Source organism: Kockiozyma suomiensis (assembly GCF_038497685.1).
Source record: "Kockiozyma suomiensis strain NRRL Y-17356 unplaced genomic scaffold V2V93scaffold_3, whole genome shotgun sequence".
NCBI lineage: Eukaryota > Fungi > Ascomycota > Lipomycetes > Lipomycetales > Lipomycetaceae > Kockiozyma > Kockiozyma suomiensis.
The window spans coordinates 711,958-735,376 of NW_027117666.1; the positions used below are offsets into that span (position 1 = coordinate 711,958).

The 23,419-nt window shown below is 47.7% G+C and overlaps 7 protein-coding genes across 7 annotated transcripts; 5 read left to right on the plus strand and 2 right to left on the minus strand.

The window, feature by feature from the left end:
- Positions 1-124: 124 nt before the first annotated feature.
- Positions 125-1,398, plus strand: V2V93DRAFT_343809 (uncharacterized protein; the record flags this gene model as incomplete). Its single annotated transcript, XM_066907854.1, has 3 exons — positions 125-485; positions 545-789; positions 883-1,398. Exons 1-3 carry the CDS (start codon positions 209-211, stop codon positions 1,396-1,398), a joined length of 1,038 nt encoding a protein of 345 aa, XP_066767539.1. The 5' UTR covers positions 125-208.
- Positions 1,399-1,711: 313 nt separating this feature from the next.
- Positions 1,712-3,485, minus strand: V2V93DRAFT_365796 (uncharacterized protein). Its single transcript, XM_066909159.1, has 2 exons — positions 2,904-3,485; positions 1,712-2,838 (listed from the first exon to the last, which is right to left on the minus strand). Exons 1-2 carry the CDS (start codon positions 3,272-3,274, stop codon positions 1,917-1,919), a joined length of 1,293 nt encoding a protein of 430 aa, XP_066767540.1. The 5' UTR covers positions 3,275-3,485; the 3' UTR covers positions 1,712-1,916.
- Positions 3,486-3,623: 138 nt separating this feature from the next.
- On the minus strand, positions 3,624-10,385 carry V2V93DRAFT_332761 (acyl transferase domain-containing protein). Its single transcript, XM_066907679.1, has 5 exons — positions 9,517-10,385; positions 7,674-9,456; positions 5,023-7,598; positions 4,901-4,969; positions 3,624-4,840 (listed from the first exon to the last, which is right to left on the minus strand). The coding sequence occupies exons 1-5, from the start codon at positions 10,334-10,336 to the stop codon at positions 3,858-3,860; spliced, it is 6,231 nt and encodes a 2,076-aa protein (XP_066767541.1). The 5' UTR covers positions 10,337-10,385; the 3' UTR covers positions 3,624-3,857.
- Positions 10,386-10,548: 163 nt separating this feature from the next.
- On the plus strand, positions 10,549-16,802 carry V2V93DRAFT_343816 (3-oxoacyl-reductase). Its single transcript, XM_066907855.1, has 4 exons — positions 10,549-12,814; positions 12,873-13,086; positions 13,142-15,699; positions 15,758-16,802. Exons 1-4 carry the CDS (start codon positions 10,880-10,882, stop codon positions 16,634-16,636), a joined length of 5,586 nt encoding a protein of 1,861 aa, XP_066767542.1. The 5' UTR covers positions 10,549-10,879; the 3' UTR covers positions 16,637-16,802.
- A 532-nt stretch (positions 16,803-17,334) lies between these two features.
- V2V93DRAFT_332765 (actin-domain-containing protein) lies at positions 17,335-19,162 on the plus strand. The gene is made up of 3 exons (XM_066907680.1): positions 17,335-17,615; positions 17,670-17,866; positions 17,916-19,162. Exons 1-3 carry the CDS (start codon positions 17,586-17,588, stop codon positions 19,045-19,047), a joined length of 1,359 nt encoding a protein of 452 aa, XP_066767543.1. The 5' UTR covers positions 17,335-17,585; the 3' UTR covers positions 19,048-19,162.
- Positions 19,163-19,265: 103 nt separating this feature from the next.
- Positions 19,266-20,630, plus strand: V2V93DRAFT_365801 (uncharacterized protein). The gene is made up of 2 exons (XM_066909160.1): positions 19,266-19,825; positions 19,902-20,630. Exons 1-2 carry the CDS (start codon positions 19,350-19,352, stop codon positions 20,563-20,565), a joined length of 1,140 nt encoding a protein of 379 aa, XP_066767544.1. The 5' UTR covers positions 19,266-19,349; the 3' UTR covers positions 20,566-20,630.
- Positions 20,631-20,727: 97 nt separating this feature from the next.
- On the plus strand, positions 20,728-23,414 carry V2V93DRAFT_343820 (uncharacterized protein). The gene is made up of 4 exons (XM_066907856.1): positions 20,728-20,961; positions 21,019-21,100; positions 21,167-21,512; positions 21,595-23,414. Exons 1-4 carry the CDS (start codon positions 20,818-20,820, stop codon positions 23,225-23,227), a joined length of 2,205 nt encoding a protein of 734 aa, XP_066767545.1. The 5' UTR covers positions 20,728-20,817; the 3' UTR covers positions 23,228-23,414.
- Positions 23,415-23,419: the final 5 nt, after the last annotated feature.

The window sequence follows — 23,419 nt, forward strand, 5'->3', positions numbered from 1 at the left end:
GCTGGCAGAGCAATGACGTTGGCACAAACGCGCAGACATTTTCTCAGTTAGATCCGCAACTTTGTGGCGCACGTGTTTCGCGACGCGTGCTGTTTTTGGTTTTGCCCCTGGCTCGTCCCCTCTGCTTTGCTTCTCGTCTTACTCGCGTCTTCTTTCTCTCTACTTCTTCCTCTTCGCTCGTTATCTTCTTTTCTATTTTCTCGTTAGAATGCTGCTTATCTTGCCTCTTCTTCTTCCGCTTCTCTCCTTCGCAGCTGCCAGTGGCACTTATGTAGGTTGTTTTGCCTCCGCTGGTAGCCTCTCCCTCGACGACACCTACGGCTTCCAGTCATCGCTCAACTGTATTGGCGTCTGCGAAGACGACTCGAATGCGGTCTTTGCCCTCAGCCAGGGCTCCCAGTGTTGGTGTGGTAGCGCTATCCCGGGCTCGCAGGTCGACGATGCTTCTTGCGACACCGTCTGCGACGGCTACGGCCTTGAAAACTGTGCGTCAAGTTCGCTTCTCCTTACTGCTCCTATTTTTCCTTCTAACCTCTTTTTGCAGGCGGCGGAACCGGATTTTACTCAGTTTATCTCACTGGCGTCGGTAGCGTTGAGAACCCTGCTGCTGTGCAGTCTGCCGCCGAGTTTTCCGCTGCTGCCACGTCTGAAACCGCCTCCGCGTCTGAAACCGCATCCTCTTCCACTAGCTCATCGACGTCTACTACTTCGGTAGCAGAGTCGACTTCATCCTCGTCTACTACTTTGGTAGCAGAGTCGACTTCATCCGCGTCTACCACTTCCTCGTCGGTTGACGTCGCGACAACCTCATCCACTTCGTCTACAATTTCGTCTTTGCAGTCTGACAGCGCCACCATGACATCCTCGGCAACCACGGCCGAGTCCTTTACGCCAACCGAGTCCGCTTCGTCAGACACGGCTGTCACCACCGCTACCGCAGTTTCTTCTGTCGTCGTAGCTCCCTCGGCATCTGCTTCTGCAAGTACAGACTCTGGCGCAGACTCGTCTTCCTCCCTTGACAAATCCTCCGGCATTTCGGGCGGTGCCATCGGCGGCATCGTCGCCGGTGTCGTCGTTGGCCTCATCGCTATTGCTGCCCTGTTTTTCTTTCTTTGGCGCCGCCGTCGCAATTCAGACGACGATGACGACGACTGGCCAGATTATTCTCCGCAGTCTCGGTCTACGCGCGCTCGCGGTGGCGCGGCCCCACTTGCGTCTGAGAGTCCACAAACTATGCCTTCCGAAAAGCTTTCGTCAAACTCCCTCAATCGGCAACGCGTTGCTATCGTCGACCAACGATTGAATCCGGTCATGATGGAGCGGCGGTTATCAGATGGCTCGCTCTCAGACGAGCAAGATTACAGTCGCAAAATTCTTCGCGTTGTCAACGTCGATTAGCACCTTTACAGTCTTCTCCTCTTCTCCCCCTGTCCTTTCCGTCGTTGAACATTGAACTTTGGAATGGATAGCTTACTCTCAAGTTTGTGTACGTTATCTGAAAAGATACTGTGTCTTGTCGAAAAAAAAAAGCAACAATCTTAAGAATCTGGATGACTTCCATTTTTATTTCCCCGGCAATGTCAACCTCACCATTTATTCCATTTATCTTTTGTTATTCCTCAATCTCGGGGCCTGTTTTTTTGTTATAGTATTTTGGCATGGAGTTATATTTTTTAATTGGCTTTTTTTCTTGTAAACAGTTATTTTTTTTCTTTGAATTGTATTTTTTGTTATGATTATAGAGCGTCGACCAAAGGCTGTGTATGTTGCGTCGATGGACGAGTGTTGTTAGGAAATTTTTTTTAAAATGTAATATTCTCATATGAATGACTTGTCCGACAAGAAACACAATGAATAACAAATGACACGAGATGAATGTGACTCCGTTTTCTTTCCTTTTCGCGCCTATGCAAATGCTATCGACTAACAACGCTGCGATGCCTTCGGATAGTCAACTCTATCAATACAACACTCTCGGCAAGCCCTTGTCTGGTCCAGTCAACAAATTCAGGCATCTTATGGCCTCTAAACACCGATTTTCGTTTCACTCTGCGCCCTCCTTCAAGTTTATGCAATAATTTCCAATCGATACCCTTTACAGCTCCCTGAAGACCTGAAATTTCCTGATCACAAAAGGCACGGCCGCTTTCATTGCTAGCGCTGAAAAAAACTTTCATGTTTGATCGTGTTAGATTTATAAGTTCGCCAAACCAACTCCACCTAGGTGTGTCCTCGATCTTTGTGGAAATTTGGGTCGTAGCCGTCAGCACTCGCTTATCGGTAGAGATACCTCTATCACCAGCACAGCACATAGCCGGGTCCAGTTCAATAGCCAGACACTTAAGCTTAGTTAGAATCGGTACATAATTTTCAAACAGCATATCGAGATCTAGGTTTCCCAGCACAAGCTCCTCCAATGTGGCCGCATTCTGCTCAAGAAGCATCCTGATTGCATAAAAACTTTCCCACATAACCGACTTGCTCAGCTTTATCGCACGGGCATCCTCCACCTCGAGCGGAGCACGGATAGTTAATCGCCGCAGCTCACGAAATTTGTAGATATCGCCCAGTTGCAGTCGCGATAACCGCTCTAAAGACAACGATGTGACTCCGCTGTTGATACTATTGATGAACGCAGAAAGTTGCGCAGAATCACCGCAGAAGGAAAGCGACTCAAGAGTTGATAATCGGCTGAGTAAGTTCCGCACGCCTCCATATGCGGCATCAGGTGGCATCGGAAACTCAGTCATGCCGTCGGCCGTCGTCTTGATATCTTCAGGTTGCAGATCATGTCCAATAACTGCTATTTCCTTCACTAGTCTCGCCAGACCCGGGTTTCTAAAGCAAACAACTTATTAGCCATGGCCTACATCAATTTCGAATGAAATTAGAATATTGCTCACTCTTTGAAGGTACGCTTCAGTAATGCACCGCTACCTTTCCGATTTGTCTTCATCCCGCCTTTCACTTGTACCCCAATATCATTCCTCACCTCCTGACTATCGATCGAGAAGCTCTCAAATAAACCGACTATGCACTCATCATCATCATCCCAGAAATCTTCTCGGAGCCCAGTGTCTTCCCCTTCGTACTCACAATCATACTCGCTGTCGTTGAATTTAGGAAGATATAACTTCAATTGCCGGTACATCTCGGCCGTCAAGAGTCCATTGAGATGCTTATTAACTAGCACCACGCCATAATAGTCACTTCCTCGAAAATCGGCAAAAACCTGCAGCAGAATCTCGTTAGGAAGCGAGAGTAAGCCTGTCATTCTCCTTCGTTTGATTCAATCGTGTCGTTACTTGCTTTCTCTCTCCGTCGTTCTGCGCTAATGCAAGCACCAAATAACGATCCTCAGATAATCACCAGGTTTATGCTTTTGCCTCTTGTTTTTTTATATTTTATATATATATTTAAGAGCTGTTAAATAAAAGAAATAGACAGAGAAATGGAAATTGTCATTGAAAATAGTGTGACTCGGTGCCTTGGGAAATTCCAATTTTTATTAAGTTGAGGCGTAATTTGGGTACGTCATTTGCACACTTTGGTGGGGGACCTTTTATTTACATTTTCCTTATTACTTTATTTTTAACCACAAATTCTATAAAAATACCCTTTTAATTACATTAGTTTAAATGAATTAACAAAATATAAAAATACGCTTCCTCTACAGTTCATCTAATATTGCACTCGAATATTCTTATAAGCGTATATTTCTTAAAACAAATTAATATTAATCCAAAGCAGACAATCAAAACTCAAACCAGCAATCAAAATTAAAGAAATAGCTTGCTTCAGTCACACACACATATATATATATATATCTAATTCATTCGTCCTACTTGATAGAACCTTTACGCAGTCTCGTATTTTTCCCAATTATCCAAAATATTCCGGATCTTCGCACTACCAGTCAAATCGTAGACTTCCTGGAAATACTCCTTCGAAATCGAAAACGGCTTGGCGGTCAAGTTCGGAATATACTTGCCAATTAAATTCGCCGGTTTCACTGCCTGCTGAGGCAGCTTCTTGAGCAGGAAGCGCTGGAATGGCTTGACACCCGATCGCAAGTATGACGAGTGGAAAGGCACAGAGATACCCTTGAGTGGAATTGTCGCGAAGCCACGCTCCAGATCAATTGGTTGTGGCTTCTCCTCACTCTTCTTTGCAATCTCTGTCACAATCTCAGTCAACTGCTCCTTGACCTCCTCAATTGACATAGTCTGCATGAGCTTATCAAGATCTATCTTCTGAACTTTCATGAAATTCAGAACATTGGTGAGCGAGTCAAGAGCACGCAAGTCTCCAGCAGTAACATACTGAGTATTCTCAACATTATAGTTGACAATCTCAAGAAGCCACTTGGTCTGCTGCGAGATGTGTTCCACAACATATCGCAAAGCAGAATCGTTGAAAGTTTTTGAAATGCGCGACGGATTAACAGCGCACATTCCGTAGTTCGACCGGCCGAGCGAATCACGAGGGACAGCGACCTGCATAGTCATACCACGATAGAACACAACATCAACCAATGACTCAATCGGCATGACATCACCAAGTGCAGTGAGAGCGGAGTACTCTCCAAGCGAATGCCCAGCGTAAGAGCAATCAGCAGGAACAAGGCCCTTTGACTTCATGTCCTCGAATGAGGCCTTCTCCATAAGCGTCAGCGCAGGCTGAGTGAACTGGGTAGCAGACAAAAGTCCAGTATCCGAACGGAAAGTGTAAGAGGTTGTGGTATCAGTAATCTCCTTGAAAATCTTCTCGGATTTCAAATTTCCATCAGCATCAACCGACTCGAACATCATCGAAGTATAATTCTGGCGAATAGCTTTGCCTATATATTTAAAATAGTTAGTCCTGCTTTCTATAAATCATGTCAAACTGCAGCACTCACCTCTGGGTCCACCAAAGTGCACAGTGTACTCCTTGGGATTGTTTCTAACAATATTGGTAATGGAAAATCCTAATAATAAATTAGTCAACTCATGAATAAATTTCTAAAACAAGCACACCTACCATAATTGTTCAAGAAGTGACGGTCAGCGCGGTCCCAGACATCCCTGGCGACCGGGCTTGAATCGTACAGATCCATACCCATGCCCTGCTCCTGAGATCCTTGGCCAGTGAAGATATAAGTAGACACTGGCTGTTCAACCTCAGCTTGACCAACCAAGACAGCTTCTCCGGTTTCCTTGTTTGTTGTCTCGACCTTGATGATCTTACGGCCTCCGATCATACCGACGTGATGAAGCTTAGTCTCAACATCATCATTGGGTAGAACCATACCGACAAATGAGCAGTTAAAACCACGCACGCGGGAAATATTGTTCTCAGCGGCCCATGTCTCAACAAGAGATCGCACGGAGGCCGAAGAATACATGCCGTGTGTGATATTACCCGGCAGATTAGCGTAGGCGGCAAACACGCGAGAAACATGAATTGGATTGTAGTCGCCAGACACACGCGCATAGCCTTCATTAGAAGCGGGCGAGCGGTTAATCAACTCGGTCGAGCCATTCAACGGAATCGAATTCTCAAACAGCACAGGCTGTTCAATAGTGCTACCATATCGCTCAAGGTAATCAATAACTGGGTTTCCATGAGACTCACCAGCCTCATAGTTGACGCTACCAATCTGAATCACTTCACGCGTAGGGAGCTCGAGTAAGACTTGACCAGTTGTCACAACTGAAGAGAAGATAGTCTTGTTCTTGAAGCGAGTGAAAGTCTCAAGACGGAAAATAATGGTCTGCTTCAGCAAATCAATATGGGGCTCATCGTTAAGCTCAAACCAGTCCTTGGATCGCAAGACTGCAACATCTTTCGCAGAATTCAGCGTTATCTGCATAGGCAACTCAGACTTGCGCTGGAAGGTATTCTCGTAGTCGGTGTACACGCCACGGTACAAAAACTGGGAAGTGACTTCCATCACGTCCTTTCCTGCACATGACAGCATACCACTAACTTCGACCATCTTACCAGAATCTTGATTGAGAACGGAGTTGATTTTAGCCTTGGTGGCGACCACGTCACCCTTCTGGAGAGGACCAGCACCAGGAAGCATGTTGAACGAGTTTGAAAGGTGAACAAGTTTCAACAGATCGCCGTCGATTGCCTTAGGGAAGATAGCTTTGATAATGGCTTGCCACCCTACGACAATCGCAAAATCCATGGGAGCATAGGTCGTCTTACCAGGACGGTCAACAAATGCCTCTCCGTTGTTTCCAACGGCATAAACAAAGTCGGCAATATCCTTGCTGGTCACAGTCACAGTACCTCCGTCAATAGGATCAGTGATATCCATGTCGGCGGGGTACGGGTCTGTACCAAACCACAATCTCCAATAGAAGTTCTTGATACGGTCGTTTCGACCCTCCATAACCTCGCGAATGGGAGCAAAACCAACTTCAGGGTGGTAGGTGTAAAGCAGGGTGAGACCAACCGGCTTCTGCTCGACAGTTCTGTTGTCATACAAAGTCATTTCAATTGTGTTTGCATCCTTCTTGAAAGCTTCAATAACCACAACCTCGACGCCATTTATACGTTCAGAAACAGTGATTCGTGTCTTTTCGTTGTCGCTTGGGTTCTTGATCATAACCTTAATACCATAGGCCGGGGCGAATATGCGTTTTAAGGGATTAGTCTCATACTTGGTACCCTGGACAAAAACGTCCGTCGTGAAAAAAGCATGACGCCAACCATATGTCTCTCCACCAAGCAGGCTCAGCCAAGCATCAATTGAAGGCAAAGCAGCGCTGCCAGAAACACCAGCGGACACTGTGTAAGTCACAGAGTCCGCAGTCTCGGTCAGCAAAACACTGTCAGCTTTGAGGGCAGCAGCCGCAGCAGCGGCGGCTATGTCCTTGCCGCCAAAGTATTCAATTACAGGGATTTTAGACTCATCGCCGCCATAAACGTCCTGCGTAAGTAACTCAATATGCTTGTTGTTAATGCCATCAAGAATATCTTTGACAGGCTCATCAACCGCGGTGGCAAATCGGGCTGCAACCGGTCCTTGGAGAATACATGTACGCTGAACGTCGTTTCCAACAACGGCACCAAGATCTTCGCTCTGCCATAGAGAGTCTTTCTTGAAATAGGTGTCGAAGTTGTCGTCTAGAACAGGCACAAATGGAACAGGCTTCTGGCCAGGACGAAGAGAAAGCATAAGGAAAAACTCTTTGTCTTGGACGTTGATAATCTGATCAACAGCCTCCGGGTAAGCATTGAAAAATTTCTGAACAATAGTCTTGGGATCATCAAGCTCAGTATAAGACTGCAGAAGAGACTGAACTCCGGTTTCGTGGGTAAATCGCTCCTCAACACGACGCATAAAGTCGCCAGTCATAGCGCGCAGCGAAGGGTCAATCCAACGCTTCTCTGCTTTGATGTAGAGTAACTCCACAAGACGATTAATAATCTCGCCGTAGGTCATATCTTCTAGATCCATAGGCACACCGGAAGCATTCTGGCCGAACCAGACCTTCTGGAAATCAGCGTTGAGCTTCTTAATGATGTAGTCTTTTTTAGCCTTAAGAGCCTCCACGCGCTTATTCTTCGGTAGGCTGAAAATGGTTGTGTCCATCTCCTTCCTAAAACAAAAAAAAATATACATTAGTAAATAGAAGCAAAAAAATTGAAAAACCAAGAGTACACCAAAATCATACCAGAACAAAACACCGCGAGTAGCAAGCTTGTGAATGGGCTCACCCATCTCAGATAAAACTGTAATTACTCCACCAGTTGGCTTCTGGTAAGTGTTTTCCCACTGTGATTCATCAACACCAGGGGCATCGACGATCGCCTGCTTCGCACCTGGAGAGGTATGAGCCTCCTTAGCAACCATCATTCTACTTCCGTACAAAGCACCATCAAATGGCATGGGCGGGAAACCAAACTTGACCGCCCACTGACCAGTCAGAAAAGGATAAGTATCTTCAGCACCGCCAAAACCCGATCCAGCAACGAGTATAATATTACTGCAACGACGAATGCGAGGATACATCTGCAAAATAGGATTGTGAAAATCTTCATAAGAGTGATGACCTCCTCCACGGCCACCAGTCCATTGGCAAATGATAGGGAATTTGGGGTTTGCTTGAGCAATAGCAATGACCTGCTGAATAGCATCCATCGAGCCAGGCTTGAGGCCAAGGTGTTTGATTCCAAGAGTAGTGATGTACTCATTAGCAACCTCGATCGAAGGAACACCGGCACCAATGGTGAGACCTTCGATAGGAACACCTTCAGCTCTCAGCTTCTGAATGAGAGGAATTGCCCAGCCCATAGCGCGGGGGTTCACGTAGATAAGGTTGATAGTGATACCAGCGCCGGGAAAAATAGACTTTTCAATCTCATAGAGGGCCTTGGTAAGACCATTGGCATTAAAATAACCACCGCCACCAAGCTCGATGTGGTACCCAGCGTTCATCGTCGCGGCAACAAAATCGGCCGGGACAGTAGAAGGGGTCATGCCGGCGACCATGATAGGAGGTTGGCCAAGCAGACGCGAAAACTGAGTGTCCACATAAGTCTTCCCCTGAGTGGTCTTGACAAGCTTTGGGGCGAACTCGAGACCCCAGTTAGCGGCAAACTTGACGGCGCTGTCTTCGCGATCAAAGAGCTCAGGCTTAAAGCCCAATTCCGAGACAGCACCTTCGAGGGCACCGCCAAGGATGATACGGACACCGGTACCCTCCTTGTTGCGGTGGGTAAGGAATCCAAGGCCGGAGGCACCACCAGGACCAAAGTCGACAACATGCGTGGCATTAGGAAAAACTGTTGGCTTCTCCCAGAGAACTGGGAGACTTGTGACAAGGTAGACGAGGTGGTTGACAACAGAACCATTATCTTCACGCAAGTCATGGCCATCAAAAGTATCGTAGACAGGAATGGCGAGTTCAGACGAGTCCAGGGTAACATCCTTTAAATCTTCGACAATAGTCGAGTAAGCCGCATCAACGTATGGCGAATGGAAGGGCGCAGTGATAGGCAGAAATCGAGTAGAGAATTTAAGCTTACGCTGGGAGTAAGGAATTCTATTTTGCTCAAGACCAGGAGGAGCACGTAGCTTGCGAAGCGAGAGAGAAAGACCATAGAGAGACTGAGGAGGACCGGTAACGACAAAATTGCGGGCGCCATTCTCGAGCGAGATCGAGACGTGCTTCTCTTCGGGCAAGTGTGAGTTTGTGAGGTCGACGTGTTTCTGGACCTGAGACTTGGGCAAATCGCGAACTGACAACATAGGAGACGGCTTTCCCTCACCCTCATTGACAGTATCTTGAAGTACGGAAGGAGTGAGCGAAGTTCGAGGGTAAGTCTGCTGAGCGCGACAACCAGTCCAGAACAAAACTTTCATTGTCTTAATAGCGATCTCGAAGAACGATTCCCAGGTCGAAGAAGCCGCAATAGCGGCAGCAGTGATGACGCCCTGAGAATGACCCGTCGTACCTAAGGAAAGTTAGAGATGGACAGGGGAAAAAAATAAAGGGCACAAATATTAGGACTTACCGGCAAGGTATGATCGCAATTCACCAGGCTGTTTGCCGAGAACGCGGCAGGTTGCGGCATAGTGGGTGAGCTGGACGACACCAATCAGCGGAAACGAAACGGGAGCCGACACCAGATAGTCGAGATCAGGGGTGGACTCGGGTTCGCGAAGCCAACGCATGATGTCAAGGCCATTGGAGTAGACCTTTGCTGTGCGGTCGTCGCCGGCGAGAACGAGGAGCTCGTCAGCGCAGGCCTGGACAAATTCGCCGACAAGGCCGTGGTAGAGAGAGTAGACAGAGCGCAGCTCATCAAAATATTCCTCAATGTTGCCCTGACCACCAAAGATCGCGTAGACCGTGGCCCGGCCGTCAGTGACGGCACGGAGAAGAGCCGACTCATGACCCTTGATCGGTCGATTCGCAGCCAGACGGGCAGCGTAGTAGGCTCGAATAACTTCTTCGCGCTTCTCGATAGTTCCAGGCAAAGCGGCAGCTACGGCATGAACCTCATTTGCGCGAAGGAAGCGGGTTTCAAAATCGGCGAGCACGAGAGAAAGAGCATCGTCGTACTGACCAGGTGTCTCTTCGACGCGGAGTACAATTGAGGCAAGAAATAAAGCAACAAGCTCGCAGGTAGACTCTGGCTCGTCATCGCCAGCGAGCTCGGGGGTCGGCTGCGGGAGACTGGCGGTGAACTCGTCGCGGAGATGGAGTACGGAGAGGTAGAGCGCGGTAGGCACGAAGACGGTGTATTCGAGCGGGCCGTGGGCGAGTGTCAGCGGCCGCAGAGAGGCCTGAGTGTGCGGAGTAGCGACACCGGTCTCTGTGCCTGCGTACATTTTCGGAGAGGAGGAAGGAGAGGAAGGAGAGGAAGAAGAGGAGGCGAGGAAGCGGGCGAGGTAGAAAAAGAGCGAGCGAGGAAGAGAAGACGTGCGAGGTAGAGTGTGGCTGGAGAGCGGCGGTGGCAGTGGCGCAGTGTTGGGTGCGGCTTTTGTTGGGCAGTAAAATACCACGAGTACGAGCGCGTCGCCGGCGAGCCGATGGGTCGCCTGAGCGAAACCTGCACAGACAGTGGCCGTAAAAATAATCAGTTTTCTTGATTATTCACATCTGGTTCTAGTAGACCTTGCTCTCGTATCGCTCGTCTAAGTCGCCGGACGCTCAACAAGCATAACTACGCAGGAGTTGTGTGCATATACTGACGTGCGGCTCAGGACCGGCGTAAAGGAGAGTCCTGCGAGCGCAAACTCGCAAACTCGTTGGGGCGCCGCTCTCTTTGCTCGATCTTTGTCCCACGCACTCTTCTTCACCACCTCCTCCTCTTCTCCCCTCCTTTTCTTCACCTCCTCTCTCCTCTCTTCCTCTCCTCTCCACCCGCAACCATGCGCCCCGAAACTGAGCAGGAGCTCGCTCACGTCCTGCTCATCGAGCTGCTGGCCTACCAATTCGCCTCGCCCGTGCGCTGGATTGAGATTCAGGATGTCATCTTCCAGGAGTTCAATTCTGAGCGTCTCGTCGAAATTGGCCCATCCCCGACTTTGGCCGGCATGGCTACCCGTACTCTTAAGTCGAAGTACGAATCCTACGATGCCGCTCTCTCGCTTCAACGTCAGATACTCTGCTACTCCAAAGATGCAAAGGAAATTTACTACACCGCCGACCCGGCCCCCGAAGAGCCTGTCGCCGTCGCCTCTGCCGCCACTCCTGCAGTTGCAGCTACTGCAGTTGCCGCCGTCGCAGCTGCTCCCGTTGCCGCCGCTGCGACGGTCGTCGCAGCTGCCGCCGTTTCAGACGAACCTGTGAAGGCCGTCGACGTCGTGCGTGCCATTGTCGCGCAGAAGCTCAAGAAACCTTTCGACCAGATCCCGCTCTCTAAAACAATCAAGGACCTCGTTGGCGGCAAATCAACCCTGCAAAACGAAATCTTAGGTGATCTCGGCAAGGAGTTCGGCACCGCTCCCGAGAAGGCCGAGGAGACTCCTTTGGAGGAGGTAGGTGCCGCAATTCAGTCATCTGGTTTCAATGGCCAGCTTGGAAAGCAGTCCGCCTCTCTTGCCTCGCGTCTTATAGCTTCAAAAATGCCTGGTGGTTTCAACATGACATCTGCTCGAAAATATCTCCAAGACAGATGGGGTCTCAGCTCTGGGCGTCAGGACTCGGTCCTGCTCGTTGCCATCACTATCGAGCCTCCGGCCCGTCTGGCAGCCGATGCCGACGCAAAGAAATATCTCGACGAAGTTGCTCAAAAGTATGCGTCATTGGCTGGTATTTCTCTTGCTTCAGCCGCTGCCGATGCTGGCGCCGGAGGTGGTGCCGGCGGCGCAATTGCCATCGACTCTGCCGCATTTGACGAGCTCACCAAGGATCAGACTCATCTTGTGCGCCAGCAAATGGAGCTGTTTGCAAAGTATCTCAAGGTTGATCTTCGGGCAGGCGACAAACTTTTTGTCGACGAGCAAGATGCCACTGCCGAGCTTCGCAAGGAGCTTGACCTTTGGCAGGCAGAGCACGGCGACTTCTACGCCTCTGGTATTACTCCCACCTTTTCGCCTTTAAAAGCGCGTGTTTATGATTCGTCGTGGAATTGGGCGCGTCAGGATGCTCTCTCAATGTTCTACGACATCATCTTCGGTCGTCTTTCCGTCGTCGACAGAGAAATTGTGTCTCGCTGTATATTGCTCATGAACCGCTCCAATCCGACATTGCTCGAGTTTATGCAGTATCACATCGACCATTGCCCTGAGAATCGTGGAGACACTTATCAACTTGCCAAGCAGCTTGGACAGATGCTTATTGATAATTGCCGCGACGCTCTCGAAGCTGACCCGGTTTACAAAGACGTCATGTATCCAACCGCGCCTCAGACCATCATTGATTTGAAGGGAGCTATCAACTATGACGAAGTCCCTCGTTCTGCTGTTCGCAAGCTCGAGCAATATGTCAAAGAAATGGCAAACGGTGGCAAGATAACTGAAGATCGCAATCGCACAAAGCTCCATTCCGATCTTTCCCGTATTTACAGGATTATTCGTCAGCAGCAGAAGTTGAGCAAGAGCTCAAAACTGCAAATCAAGAACCTATACGACGACGTTATCCGTTCACTTGCTCTTGAGTCTGGCCCGAAGAACGGTGCCAACTCGCCTGACGGTACAGGTCGCCAACTTTCGCCGAAGCGTGGCAAGCGTAACGGAAGAAAGAAATACACAGAGACTATTCCATTTTTACATCTTAAGCAGAAGGATGCTCAGGGCCAAGGTTGGGAATACAGCAAGCCTTTGACTGGCATCTATCTTGAATGCTTAGAGCAGGCGGCAAAGGTGAATATCTTATAGTTCTTGCAATTTTTATCACACAGTGCTAAATTTTAATTTTTAGAGCGGAATATCATTCAAGGATAAATACGCCCTCATGACTGGTGTTGGTGCCGGATCTATTGGAGCTGCTGTTCTTCAGGGTCTTCTTTCCGGTGGCGCTAAGGTTATCGTCACAACTTCGCGCTACTCGAAGGAGGTCACTGAGTACTATCAGGCTATCTACGCTAAATACGGTGCTAGCAACAGCACCCTGATCGTGGTTCCCTTCAACCAGGGTATGTTTGCAAGAATTTTATATTCTATTTTAAGCTTTTACTTACAGTGTTATAGGTTCCAAGCAAGACGTGGATGCTCTTGTCGACTACATTTATGACACAAAGAAAGGCCTTGGCTGGGATCTTGATTACATCGTTCCTTTTGCTGCTATTCCTGAAAATGGACGAGAAATTGATAATATTGATTCTCGCTCAGAGCTTGCCCATCGTATCATGCTTACAAATCTGCTGCGTATCCTTGGTGCTGTCAAGGTTCAAAAGGCCAATCGCGGTTATGAAACTCGGCCGGCCCAAGTTGTTTTGCCGATGTCGCCCAATCATGGTACGTTTGGCTCAGATGGTCTCTACTCTGAGTCTAAGCTTGCTCTTGAGACTCTCTTTAATCGCTGGTTCTCTGAGTCTTGGAGTTCGTACCTTACCGTTTGTGGTGCTGTCATTGGTTGGACTCGTGGTACTGGTCTTATGAACCAGAACAATTTGATTGCTGAGCGGATTGAGAACCTGGGTGTTCGTACGTTCTCGCAGCAGGAGATGGCCTTTAATATTTTGGGTCTCATGTCTCCTGCAGTTGTCAACCTTTGCCAGATGGAGCCTGTATTTGCTGATCTTAACGGTGGTATGCAGTACATTCCTAATTTAAAAGACATTTCTTCGCAAATTCGCCAGGACCTTATGCAGACCTCTGAGATTCGTCGCGCTGTCTCGTCCGAAAACGCTATTGAGCACAAGCTTGTCAATGGCGCTGAAGCCGAGAGATTGCACAAGTCGGTTGTTATTCAGCCACGTGCTAATATCAAGTTTGAGTTCCCTGAGCTTAAACCATTCTCGACCTTTGAGCCGCTTGCCAAAGACCTTCATGGTATGGTTGACCTTGAGAAGGTCTGCGTTATTACGGGTTTTGCCGAAGTCGGTCCATGGGGTAATTCACGTACCAGATGGGAGATGGAAGCTTACGGTGCATTCTCGCTCGAGGGTTGCATTGAAATGGCATGGATCATGGGCCTTATTAAGCACCATAACGGCCAACTCAAAGGAAAGATGTACTCGGGATGGGTCGACACCAAGACCAACGAGCCTGTCGATGATTTCGACGTAAAGGCTAAATACGAGAAGCACATTCTTGAGCACTCCGGAATTCGTCTTATCGAGTCAGAACTCTTCAACAACTACGATCCCAAGAAGAAGAAATTGTTCCAGGAAGTTGTTATCGAGCACGATCTTGAACCGTTTGAGACTTCAAAAGAGACAGCTTTAGAGTTCAAGCGCGAGAATGGCGACAAGGTTGAAATTTTCGAGATTGCTGAGACAGGACAATGGACTGTTCGCTTCTTGAAGGGCGCTGCCATGCTCATGCCAAAAGCTCTCCAGTTTGACCGCTTCGTTGCTGGACAGATCCCTACTGGCTGGAATGCTAAGACCTACGGTATTTCAGATGACGTTATTTCCCAGGTCGATCCCATTACACTTTATGTTCTTGTCACGACGGTCGAGGCGCTACTATCCAGCGGTGTCACGGACCCGTATGAGTTCTACAAGTACGTGCATGTCTCAGAGCTTGGTAACTGCACCGGCTCTGGTGTCGGTGGCCAGATTGCTCTTCGGGGTATGTACAGAGATCGTTTTATGGACAAGCCTGTGCAGAAGGATATCTTGCAAGAGTCCTTCGTCAACACGATGTCTGCCTGGGTGAACATGTTGTTGCTTTCTTCATCTGGACCGATCAAGACCCCTGTTGGTGCTTGCGCTACTGCTATTGAGTCTGTCGATATTGGTTACGAGACAATTATGTCAGGCAAGGCCAAGATCTGTCTTGTTGGTGGATACGATGATTTCCAGGAGGAAGGATCGTTCGAGTTCGGCAATATGGGAGCGACTTCCAATTCCGAGGAGGAAGCCAAGCATGGCCGGACTCCTGCTGAGATGTCGCGACCTGCGACTACTACTCGCGCTGGGTTTATGGAAGCTCAGGGTGCTGGTATCCAGGTCATGATGACTGCGAAGCTGGCCATTGATATGGGTGTACCAATCTATGGTATTGTTGGTATGACAGCCACAGCTTCTGACAAGATTGGACGATCAGTGCCTGCTCCTGGAAAGGGAATTCTCACGACTGCTCGTGAGAGTGGCAGTTTGAAGTTCCCCTCGCCTCTGCTTGATATTAAGTACCGTCGTCGACAGCTTGAGAAACGCAAGTCTCAGATCAGAGAGTGGACTGAATCGGAGATTTTGCAGCTTCAGGAAGAGGTCGAGGCTATCCGATCGCAGTATGCTGAGGGTGAATTTGATGAGAAGGCTTATTTGTCTGAGCGCATCGGACACCTTGAGCGCGAGGCTACCCGCCAGGAGAAGGACGCGCTTGCTATGTGGGGTAATGAATTCTACAAGCAGGATGCAAGCATTTCTCCTATTCGCGGTGCTTTGGCTGTTTGGAACCTGACTGTTGATGATCTCCGCGTGGCTTCGTTCCATGGTACCTCGACCATGGCTAACGATAAGAACGAGTCGATGACTCTGGCCAACATGATGACTCATCTCGGTCGCTCAAAGGGCAATCCTTTGCTCGGTGTTTTTCAGAAATATCTTACTGGTCATCCGAAGGGTGCTGCTGGTGCCGTACGTACATTCTGAGCTCTTTTTATTTTCAATTTCGATTTCGCTAACATAAATATAGTGGATGCTGAACGGTGTTCTTCAAATTCTCAATACGGGTATTGTCCCTGGCAATCGCAACGCCGATAATATTGACAAGAACCTTGAGCAATTCAGCTCAATTCTGTACCCGTCACGCAGCATTCAGACCGATGGTATCAAGGCTGCTTCAGTCACGTCGTTTGGATTTGGTCAGAAGGGTGCGCAGGCAATTGCTATCAGCTCCGACTACCTCTTTGCCACCCTGGATGAGAAGGTATACAATGAATACGCTGCTAAAGTTACTGCTCGTCATAAGAAGGCTTACGGCTATATCCATAACGCTATGGCTACCAATACTATGTTTGTGGCCAAGACAGACCCTCCTTACAGCAAGGAACAAGAGGCGACAGTTTACCTTGACCCGCTTATGCGTGTCGAAGCAAGCAAGAACACTTACGCCTACCCCACCAAGCTTGCCAAGAAGATTGCTGATCCTGCAACGCAGCAGGCCGAGGATGTGATTTTGAAGCTCACTCAGTCGACTGCTTCTTCAGGCACTAATGTGGGTGTGGATGTTGAGGCACTTGACGCGATCCCCATCACGAACGAGACTTTTTTGGAGCGCAACTATACCGAAGCTGAGATCGCGTATTGCAAAGCGTCTGCTGATCCAACAGCCAGCTTTACTGGCACCTGGTGCGCGAAAGAGGCCGTGTTTAAGAGCTTGGGCGTCAAGTCAGACGGCGCCGGTGCTCCTCTGATTGAGATCGAAATTGTCCGCAAGGCTGGTAAGCCTGAGGTTGTATTGACAGGTGGCGCGAAGACGAAGGCGGATGCCAGCGGCGTGAAGGGTGTCAGTGTGAGTATTAGCCACAATGATTTCCAGGCTGTCGCTGTTGCGGTTGCCGATGTGGCGTGAGTAGAAATACTAGAAAGTATACATGTTTTGTTATCTGGTTTTTTTTGAGTGGGGTAGTTAATAGCAGAGGAAAAGATTTTTTTGTTAGAACTCGTTGGAAGCCATGATGCCTTTTACTATATAATTTGTTACAGGGTCGTTATATTAATATATTACTTGCTTATTATCTAACGCGCAAGATAAGTTGCAAACTTACGTTGTCGGCTGATTATATGTCTTAAGACGCTTAACATGCCGCAAAACTTATCTCCTCTAAAATCTATCCGAACCGAATACATCCCCCTCCTCAAATACTTTGCAATTCGTTCTTAAAACAACCCAGGTCGCTTGTTTCCAAAAAGTACAACTCAAATAGACAATCGCTGTTTAACACAGAAGCCAAACGCAGCCCTTCATCCATCTCGAGTGCTCGCCAAAATCCTCCTGCATATAGCGTAACCAAGATCCGCAACTAGATTAGCGACACACCCAACAGAAGCTCAGCAGTTCTTGAACAATGCTGCACGTGTACAACTGATTCAATTTGCAGTGTTCTTTTCAAACTTAAGGCGCCTGTCGAGCATAACACCTAGGAGCTTGAGCGAAAGTCGCTAGCGATATTGTTGTGCTTCTCAGTAGTCATGTGACTAATTTAGAGTTTTCATAGCAGCTGGTTGGGCTCGCAGTCGTCTATGCAGAGATATTCACGACGCGGCTGTATTTAGCCAAATCAAACAATATTGTCATTATCTGTTCGCGAACAAACATTGTCTATTTATATACAAATCAGGCACTGTTCACTCATTTGGCTGTACATATATCGCAAATTGGATACATACTAACGCGGAAGCACTGTTTGTTGCCACTCACATCGTCAGTATTGGTCAACTCTCTGCCCTCGACCTCCTGATTCCAGATCTGCGCTTGTTATTTGCAGGCCCTAAATAATCAGCAAAGTAGTGTGTCAACGATGCCACCATTTCGCGACGAGAGTGTGTTTGTATGTGCGGCTGTCGTATTGTTTTATAGGCAGTGGCTAATTGTATTGCGATAGGTAATTGCGACCGGGTCGCAGACGACAAGAGTTCAGTATGGGCTTCCCGAGTCTTTGACTCCGGCCCAGATAGTCGTTCCCACGCGCGTTTATCGAATGGGCGAAAGTGGGTTTTCTATGGAAGGTGCAGACTCTGATGCAATTTATCCTATCAAGGAAGGAGTCATTGAAGACTTACACGCTCTGCAATATCTTATGTACGTAATGCCCCTTGATTATTACGTATGAGACTAACAGTAAGTCCAGCGAATCACTTTACAAAGGTACGACGAAATTCGCACCGGAGGTTGTTCCTTTTGCCCCAATATTGATCACCTGCAATTCTGAATGGCGACCAAAGCAAATCGAATCTATTGTGGCACACATGTTTAACAACCTTCGCGTACCAGCCGTGACCGTAATTCCGGAATCTCTTGCCGCAGTATTTTCTTACGGCACGCCGACGGCTTGTGTTGTTAACATTGGCCACGAAAAGACTGAAGTTACTCCAGTTATTGATTTCTGCATCGTTGAGACGGCTCAGACGGTTGCGCATGGCGTGGGCGGAAAACTAATCAATGATGAGCTGGTAAAGCTTCTACCTAATCTTAAGCCCTCTCAAATCGAGGAGTTGAAGCGGTCAAAAATTTACGAGATTCCGAGCGATACTTCAATGAGCTTTTTTGGAGAGCCAAGCGCGCCAGCTACGTCGTCACTTGAAGATGAAGGTATTGTCGATGTAGCAGCTATCGTGACCAGTGATAATGCCCGTGAACTTTTGGCCCAGCGAGAACAGGCAAAGCAAAACGGCACGCAAAGTGAGCCAAAAAATATGGAGCTGCCTCGGAATTCGTTTGTCGACTCGAACGGCAATAGAATTGAAGTTGGCACCGAGCGATTCAAGGGTTCGGAGACTTTACTTGAACAACTATCTCAGGCTGTAGGCAGTACTATTACAAAATTAGATGATATCAGTAAACGAGGTGACTGCTGGGACAATATTGTTTTGGTTGGAGGCTCGACGGCGATAAAAGGATTTGTCGATGCCGTCTTGTTGTCGCTTCAGGAACACTTTATTATTAATCGGGCCAACACATACTCTGAGATTCCATCGGGACTGAACACTCCCGGATATAGCACTCCAGTGTCAGGAGGATACGGTCAGTTACACACTATGGGTCATGGGCAGGTACCGACGAATATCAAAATAGCACGGATGGCAGAATATTTTCTTGGATGGAAGGGGCATACGTGGGAGGATACGCAATTTCTGGGTTGCCAAATTGCTGCCAAACAGATATTTACGCCGGGTATTGCCAGTATAGACGGCGCTTATATATCGAAGGAAGAGTTTGCGGAGCGCGGGGCGAAACATATTTGGACGCTTGGATTATTTTAGAAGATGGTTAAAATGAATCTCTGCTGAGGTTTTGTATGATAATTTATGTGTCGTCAGTTAAATGATTTTATATTATTAATATGTTATTACGCAATGAACTAGTGATTTATAACAAAATCTGATAAATTAAGGATGCAGAATGAGATAAGTACAATTTGCAGCAGAGGATTGATTGCTAAAACTGGGGAACGCGTTGGGAGGCACGGCGCTTTCGGACCGAACTTCCCCGGCGAGCACTACCCCTCCGCAGTGTAAAGAGATATTGATTCTACATGACACCTTAGTTACTTCTGTCCGAAAATATGGCTTCATATTCGGATAAGAATCATGACGAGAGCGAGAATTTTACAGAACAGGTCGGTGATTCTGCTAGTGTGTCCTCAGTCACCTCGCACCACCGATTGCTGATGTCGTCGTCATCCGAAATATCATCATCGCCTTCCAACCGTGTACGTGGAATATACAAGCAGTCCAAGCAGCTTTTCATCAATAGACAGTTTGCCGAATCATATTCAATAATTTTGCCGCTGGTGACGGCAGATTCGTCGCTCTACAATGCTGTTAACAACGATTCGACACTGCATGATCTCGTATGGCAGCTGTATCTGGCATTACTGGATGGGATCTTGAATTTGCCAAGCAGCGAATTACGATCTGCATTTAGCAAAATGGAAATCAAGCATATCCGTGGACTTCTTGAGGACTTTGCGGTCTGGACTCAGGCGTCGGCGACGAGAAAATCAATGACAGCCATGGAGCCAGAGATGATTCTCACTTTGTACGTTGGAATATACTGATATATAAGAGATGGATATTGCTGCAGAAGCTGATTATGGTAATTTTAATTAATCTAGGGCTTCTGTGTGTTCGCGACATACTCTCAATCACGAGGAAGTACGCGCGAGAGTCGAAGATTATTTTCTCGTGACAAGATCCCTTGCGCATTCACAGCAAGCAATCTACAACAAATTAATAGAGTTCTACGTTCTATTTATACTGCCGGCTTGCAATAAGTGGGAGGAGGCACACAAGGCAGTAGATTCTAGTCCGGAGTTCGATGACAAACAGAAGCGAGATATGAGCGATAAGCTGATCCACCTTCTGCAGTCAACAAATGAACTCCAAGAGCAGAAAGCTAAAGCCGCGGCCTCAAAGAAAAATGAATCAAGCCGAAAAAAGAAGAATCAGAGTATAAAGTCACGAGAGTCTTCAAACAGAGATACAAGTCCACCAAAGCAAGAAAAAGCATGCCCCGACAATAAACCGGCGGAACGGGCATCTCAACCTGGACAGTTTGGCCTATTAAGTAGAATGCCCAATTTGTGGAGAACTGTTTTGCAAGCCTCTAAGCAGCCAGCAGTTCTCATCCGGCTGTTGGAGTCGTTTATGCTCGTTTTAGCTCTTCTTTTGGCCCTTGGGGTTTCTGAGAACCGAAAGCGAATCGGCCTGATGGTTTTAGAATTCTTACAGCGAGTCAGAAGGACTGTATTGATGGCCATTCGTGTGAAATATGTATGATACTAGATTATATTTGAGTCAAACAGTAAACAATCATAAATGAGCGTAAATAAACATAAATAAGCATGCATAAATAAGCGTAAATAATAATATCATTATGGGTTAGGGTATATACAATGGCAAAAATTTAAAGTCGCTGGTTCTATTTTGCTACCTAGATAGGTTTTATCTGCGATCTGGCTGCAGACACCGTGAGACGCTCTTATTTTCCTGCCCACAAGCAAAACTCAATCGCTGATTTTAATCATTTCAATGGCTGTCGAGCAAGTTGAGGACGTGACGAAGAAGGTGGCGGATGTAGCACTCGAGAGCGCGCCTGCTGCTGCGAAGGCTTCTAAGGCCCCAAAAGCAAAGAAAGCGAAAAAGGATGCTCCTGAGGGATCCTCGCCTTTGGAGGTTTGTGACTGCAGTCAATCAAATGCAATTTGAAGATACTGACTTTGGTTTTCTTAGGTGAATCCTCCTCCGGAGTTCATTGCCCATAGAGTGAAGATGTTTGAGGAGCTGAAAAAGGAATACGACGCCGATATTGCCAGTAAGTGACTAGAGTATGGATTTGCAAGAATACTGGGCAAGCATAACTGACTTGAATATCGACAAGGCAAGCCGCGCACTGCGATTGTTGTCACCCTTAAAGACGGCAGCACCAAGCCTGGCATTGCATGGGAGACTACTCCCATGAGTATTGCTCGCGAAATCAGCAAGTCATTAGCGGATCGTACAATCATCTCGAAGGTGAACAATCTGCTGTGGGATTTAGAACGCCCGCTTGAGGAAGATTCCACTTTGGAATTCTTTGATTTCGAAACCCCGGAGGGAAAGCGCGTTTTTTGGCATTCGAGTGCCCATATCCTGGGTGAGGCCTCAGAGAGACATTACGGATGCCATCTATGTGTCGGACCTCCCACAGATGACGGATTTTTCTATGAGATGTCTATCGATAGTCGGTTAGTAATCTGTTTTGCCTCGCATTCTAGATTTGATAAAAAAGAATAAGGGAAGAATTTCGTCTGATAATAATTTGTCTAGTGTCGTGTCGCAGAATGATTTCGGAGCTCTCGAGACAATCGCAAAGAGCGCCATCAAAGAGCGTCAACCGTTTGAACGTCTTGTGGTTTCGAAAGAGAATTTGCTCAAGATGTTCACTCACAACAAGTACAAGCAGACAATCATTGAGTCGAAGATTCCTGATGGCACATCTACGACAGTGTATCGCTGTGGCCCTTTGATTGATTTGTGCGTTGGCCCACATGTGCCAAATACCGGCCGTGTCAAGGCATTTAAGGTTCTGAAGAACTCTTCATCCTACTTTTTGGGGAGTGCTGAAAACGATTCGCTGCAGCGCATCTACGGTGTTAGTTATCCCGACCCGAAACAGATGACAGAGTATTTGAAATTCTTGGAAGAGGCAGCTAAGCGCGATCATCGCAAAATCGGTCGCGACCAGGATTTGTTTTTCTTTCATGAACTGTCTCCGGGAAGTTGTTTCTGGTTACCTCATGGAACCAGAATCTATAACAACTTGCTTGAGCTTATGCGCTCAGAGTATCGTAAGCGCGGCTATGAGGAGGTCATCACCCCCAACATGTTTAACTCAAAGCTATGGGAAACGTCCGGTCACTGGCAGCATTACAAGGATGACATGTTCTCAATTGGAGTTGAGAAAGAGACATTTGCGCTGAAACCGATGAACTGTCCTAGTCATTGCTTGATTTTTAAATCGCGCGAGCGATCATACCGTGAGCTGCCTTGGAGAGTGGCCGACTTCGGAGTGTTGCACCGAAATGAAGCGTCGGGAGCTCTTACAGGACTTACGAGAGTACGTAGATTCCAGCAGGATGACACGCATATTTTCTGTACTCAGGACCAGATAGAGGACGAGATTACTGGAGTGTTTGACTTCTTGAAGCATATTTACGGTATCTTTGGATTCACTTTTAAGCTTGAGTTGTCGACGAGACCCGAGAAATATCTAGGAGAATTGTCTACCTGGGATGATGCAGAGAAGAAACTAAGCAGTGCTCTTGACAAGTTCGGAGAGGCGTGGGAGTTGAATCCTGGCGATGGCGCCTTCTACGGTCCCAAGATTGATATTACGATTTCGGATGCGCTGCGTAGACAGTATCAGTGCGCAACCATTCAGCTAGATTACCAGTTGCCTGAGCGATTTGAACTCGAGTACCATGTGGCTACCTCTGAGGAGAAGGAGATAAAGGAGGGCGAGAAGGCGCAGTACGCGCGACCGGTGATGATTCATCGTGCTATTTTGGGAAGCGTCGAGCGAATGACGGCTATTTTGACAGAGCACTTCGGCGGCAGATGGCCGTTCTGGCTGTCTCCGCGCCAGGTTCTGGTGATTCCCGTCGGTGTTAAATACATTGAGTACGCAGAGGAGGTGAAGAAGATTCTTTTTGATGCGGGGCTCTATGCCGACTCTGACGTTAGCGGAAACACGCTGATGAAGAAGGTACGCAACGGACAGCTGCAGCAGTACAATTTCATTTTGATTGTGGGGGAGCAGGAGCTGTCTGCACGAGCCGTGAATGTGCGGAATCGGGACGACCAATCTACACAGGCGAAGGGCGATATGGTTGGATTAGACGAAGTAGTAGAGAAGTTTGTGGCGCTGAAGGAGAGTCGCCAGTTAGAGAACAAGATTTAGGGGTACTGCTCTTATCAGCCGCTATAAAGAATGTGTTTCATGTTATAGTTGTATTTCTATATCTATTTCGTACAAACAAGCCAAAAAAAAAAAAAAAAAAACCTGGCCTTGCTCCTCGTTGAAAGCAGAGTATATAAGGTTCCTCTCCATTACCAAATCAATTACATAAGCAGTACGTCACAGAATGCCGCG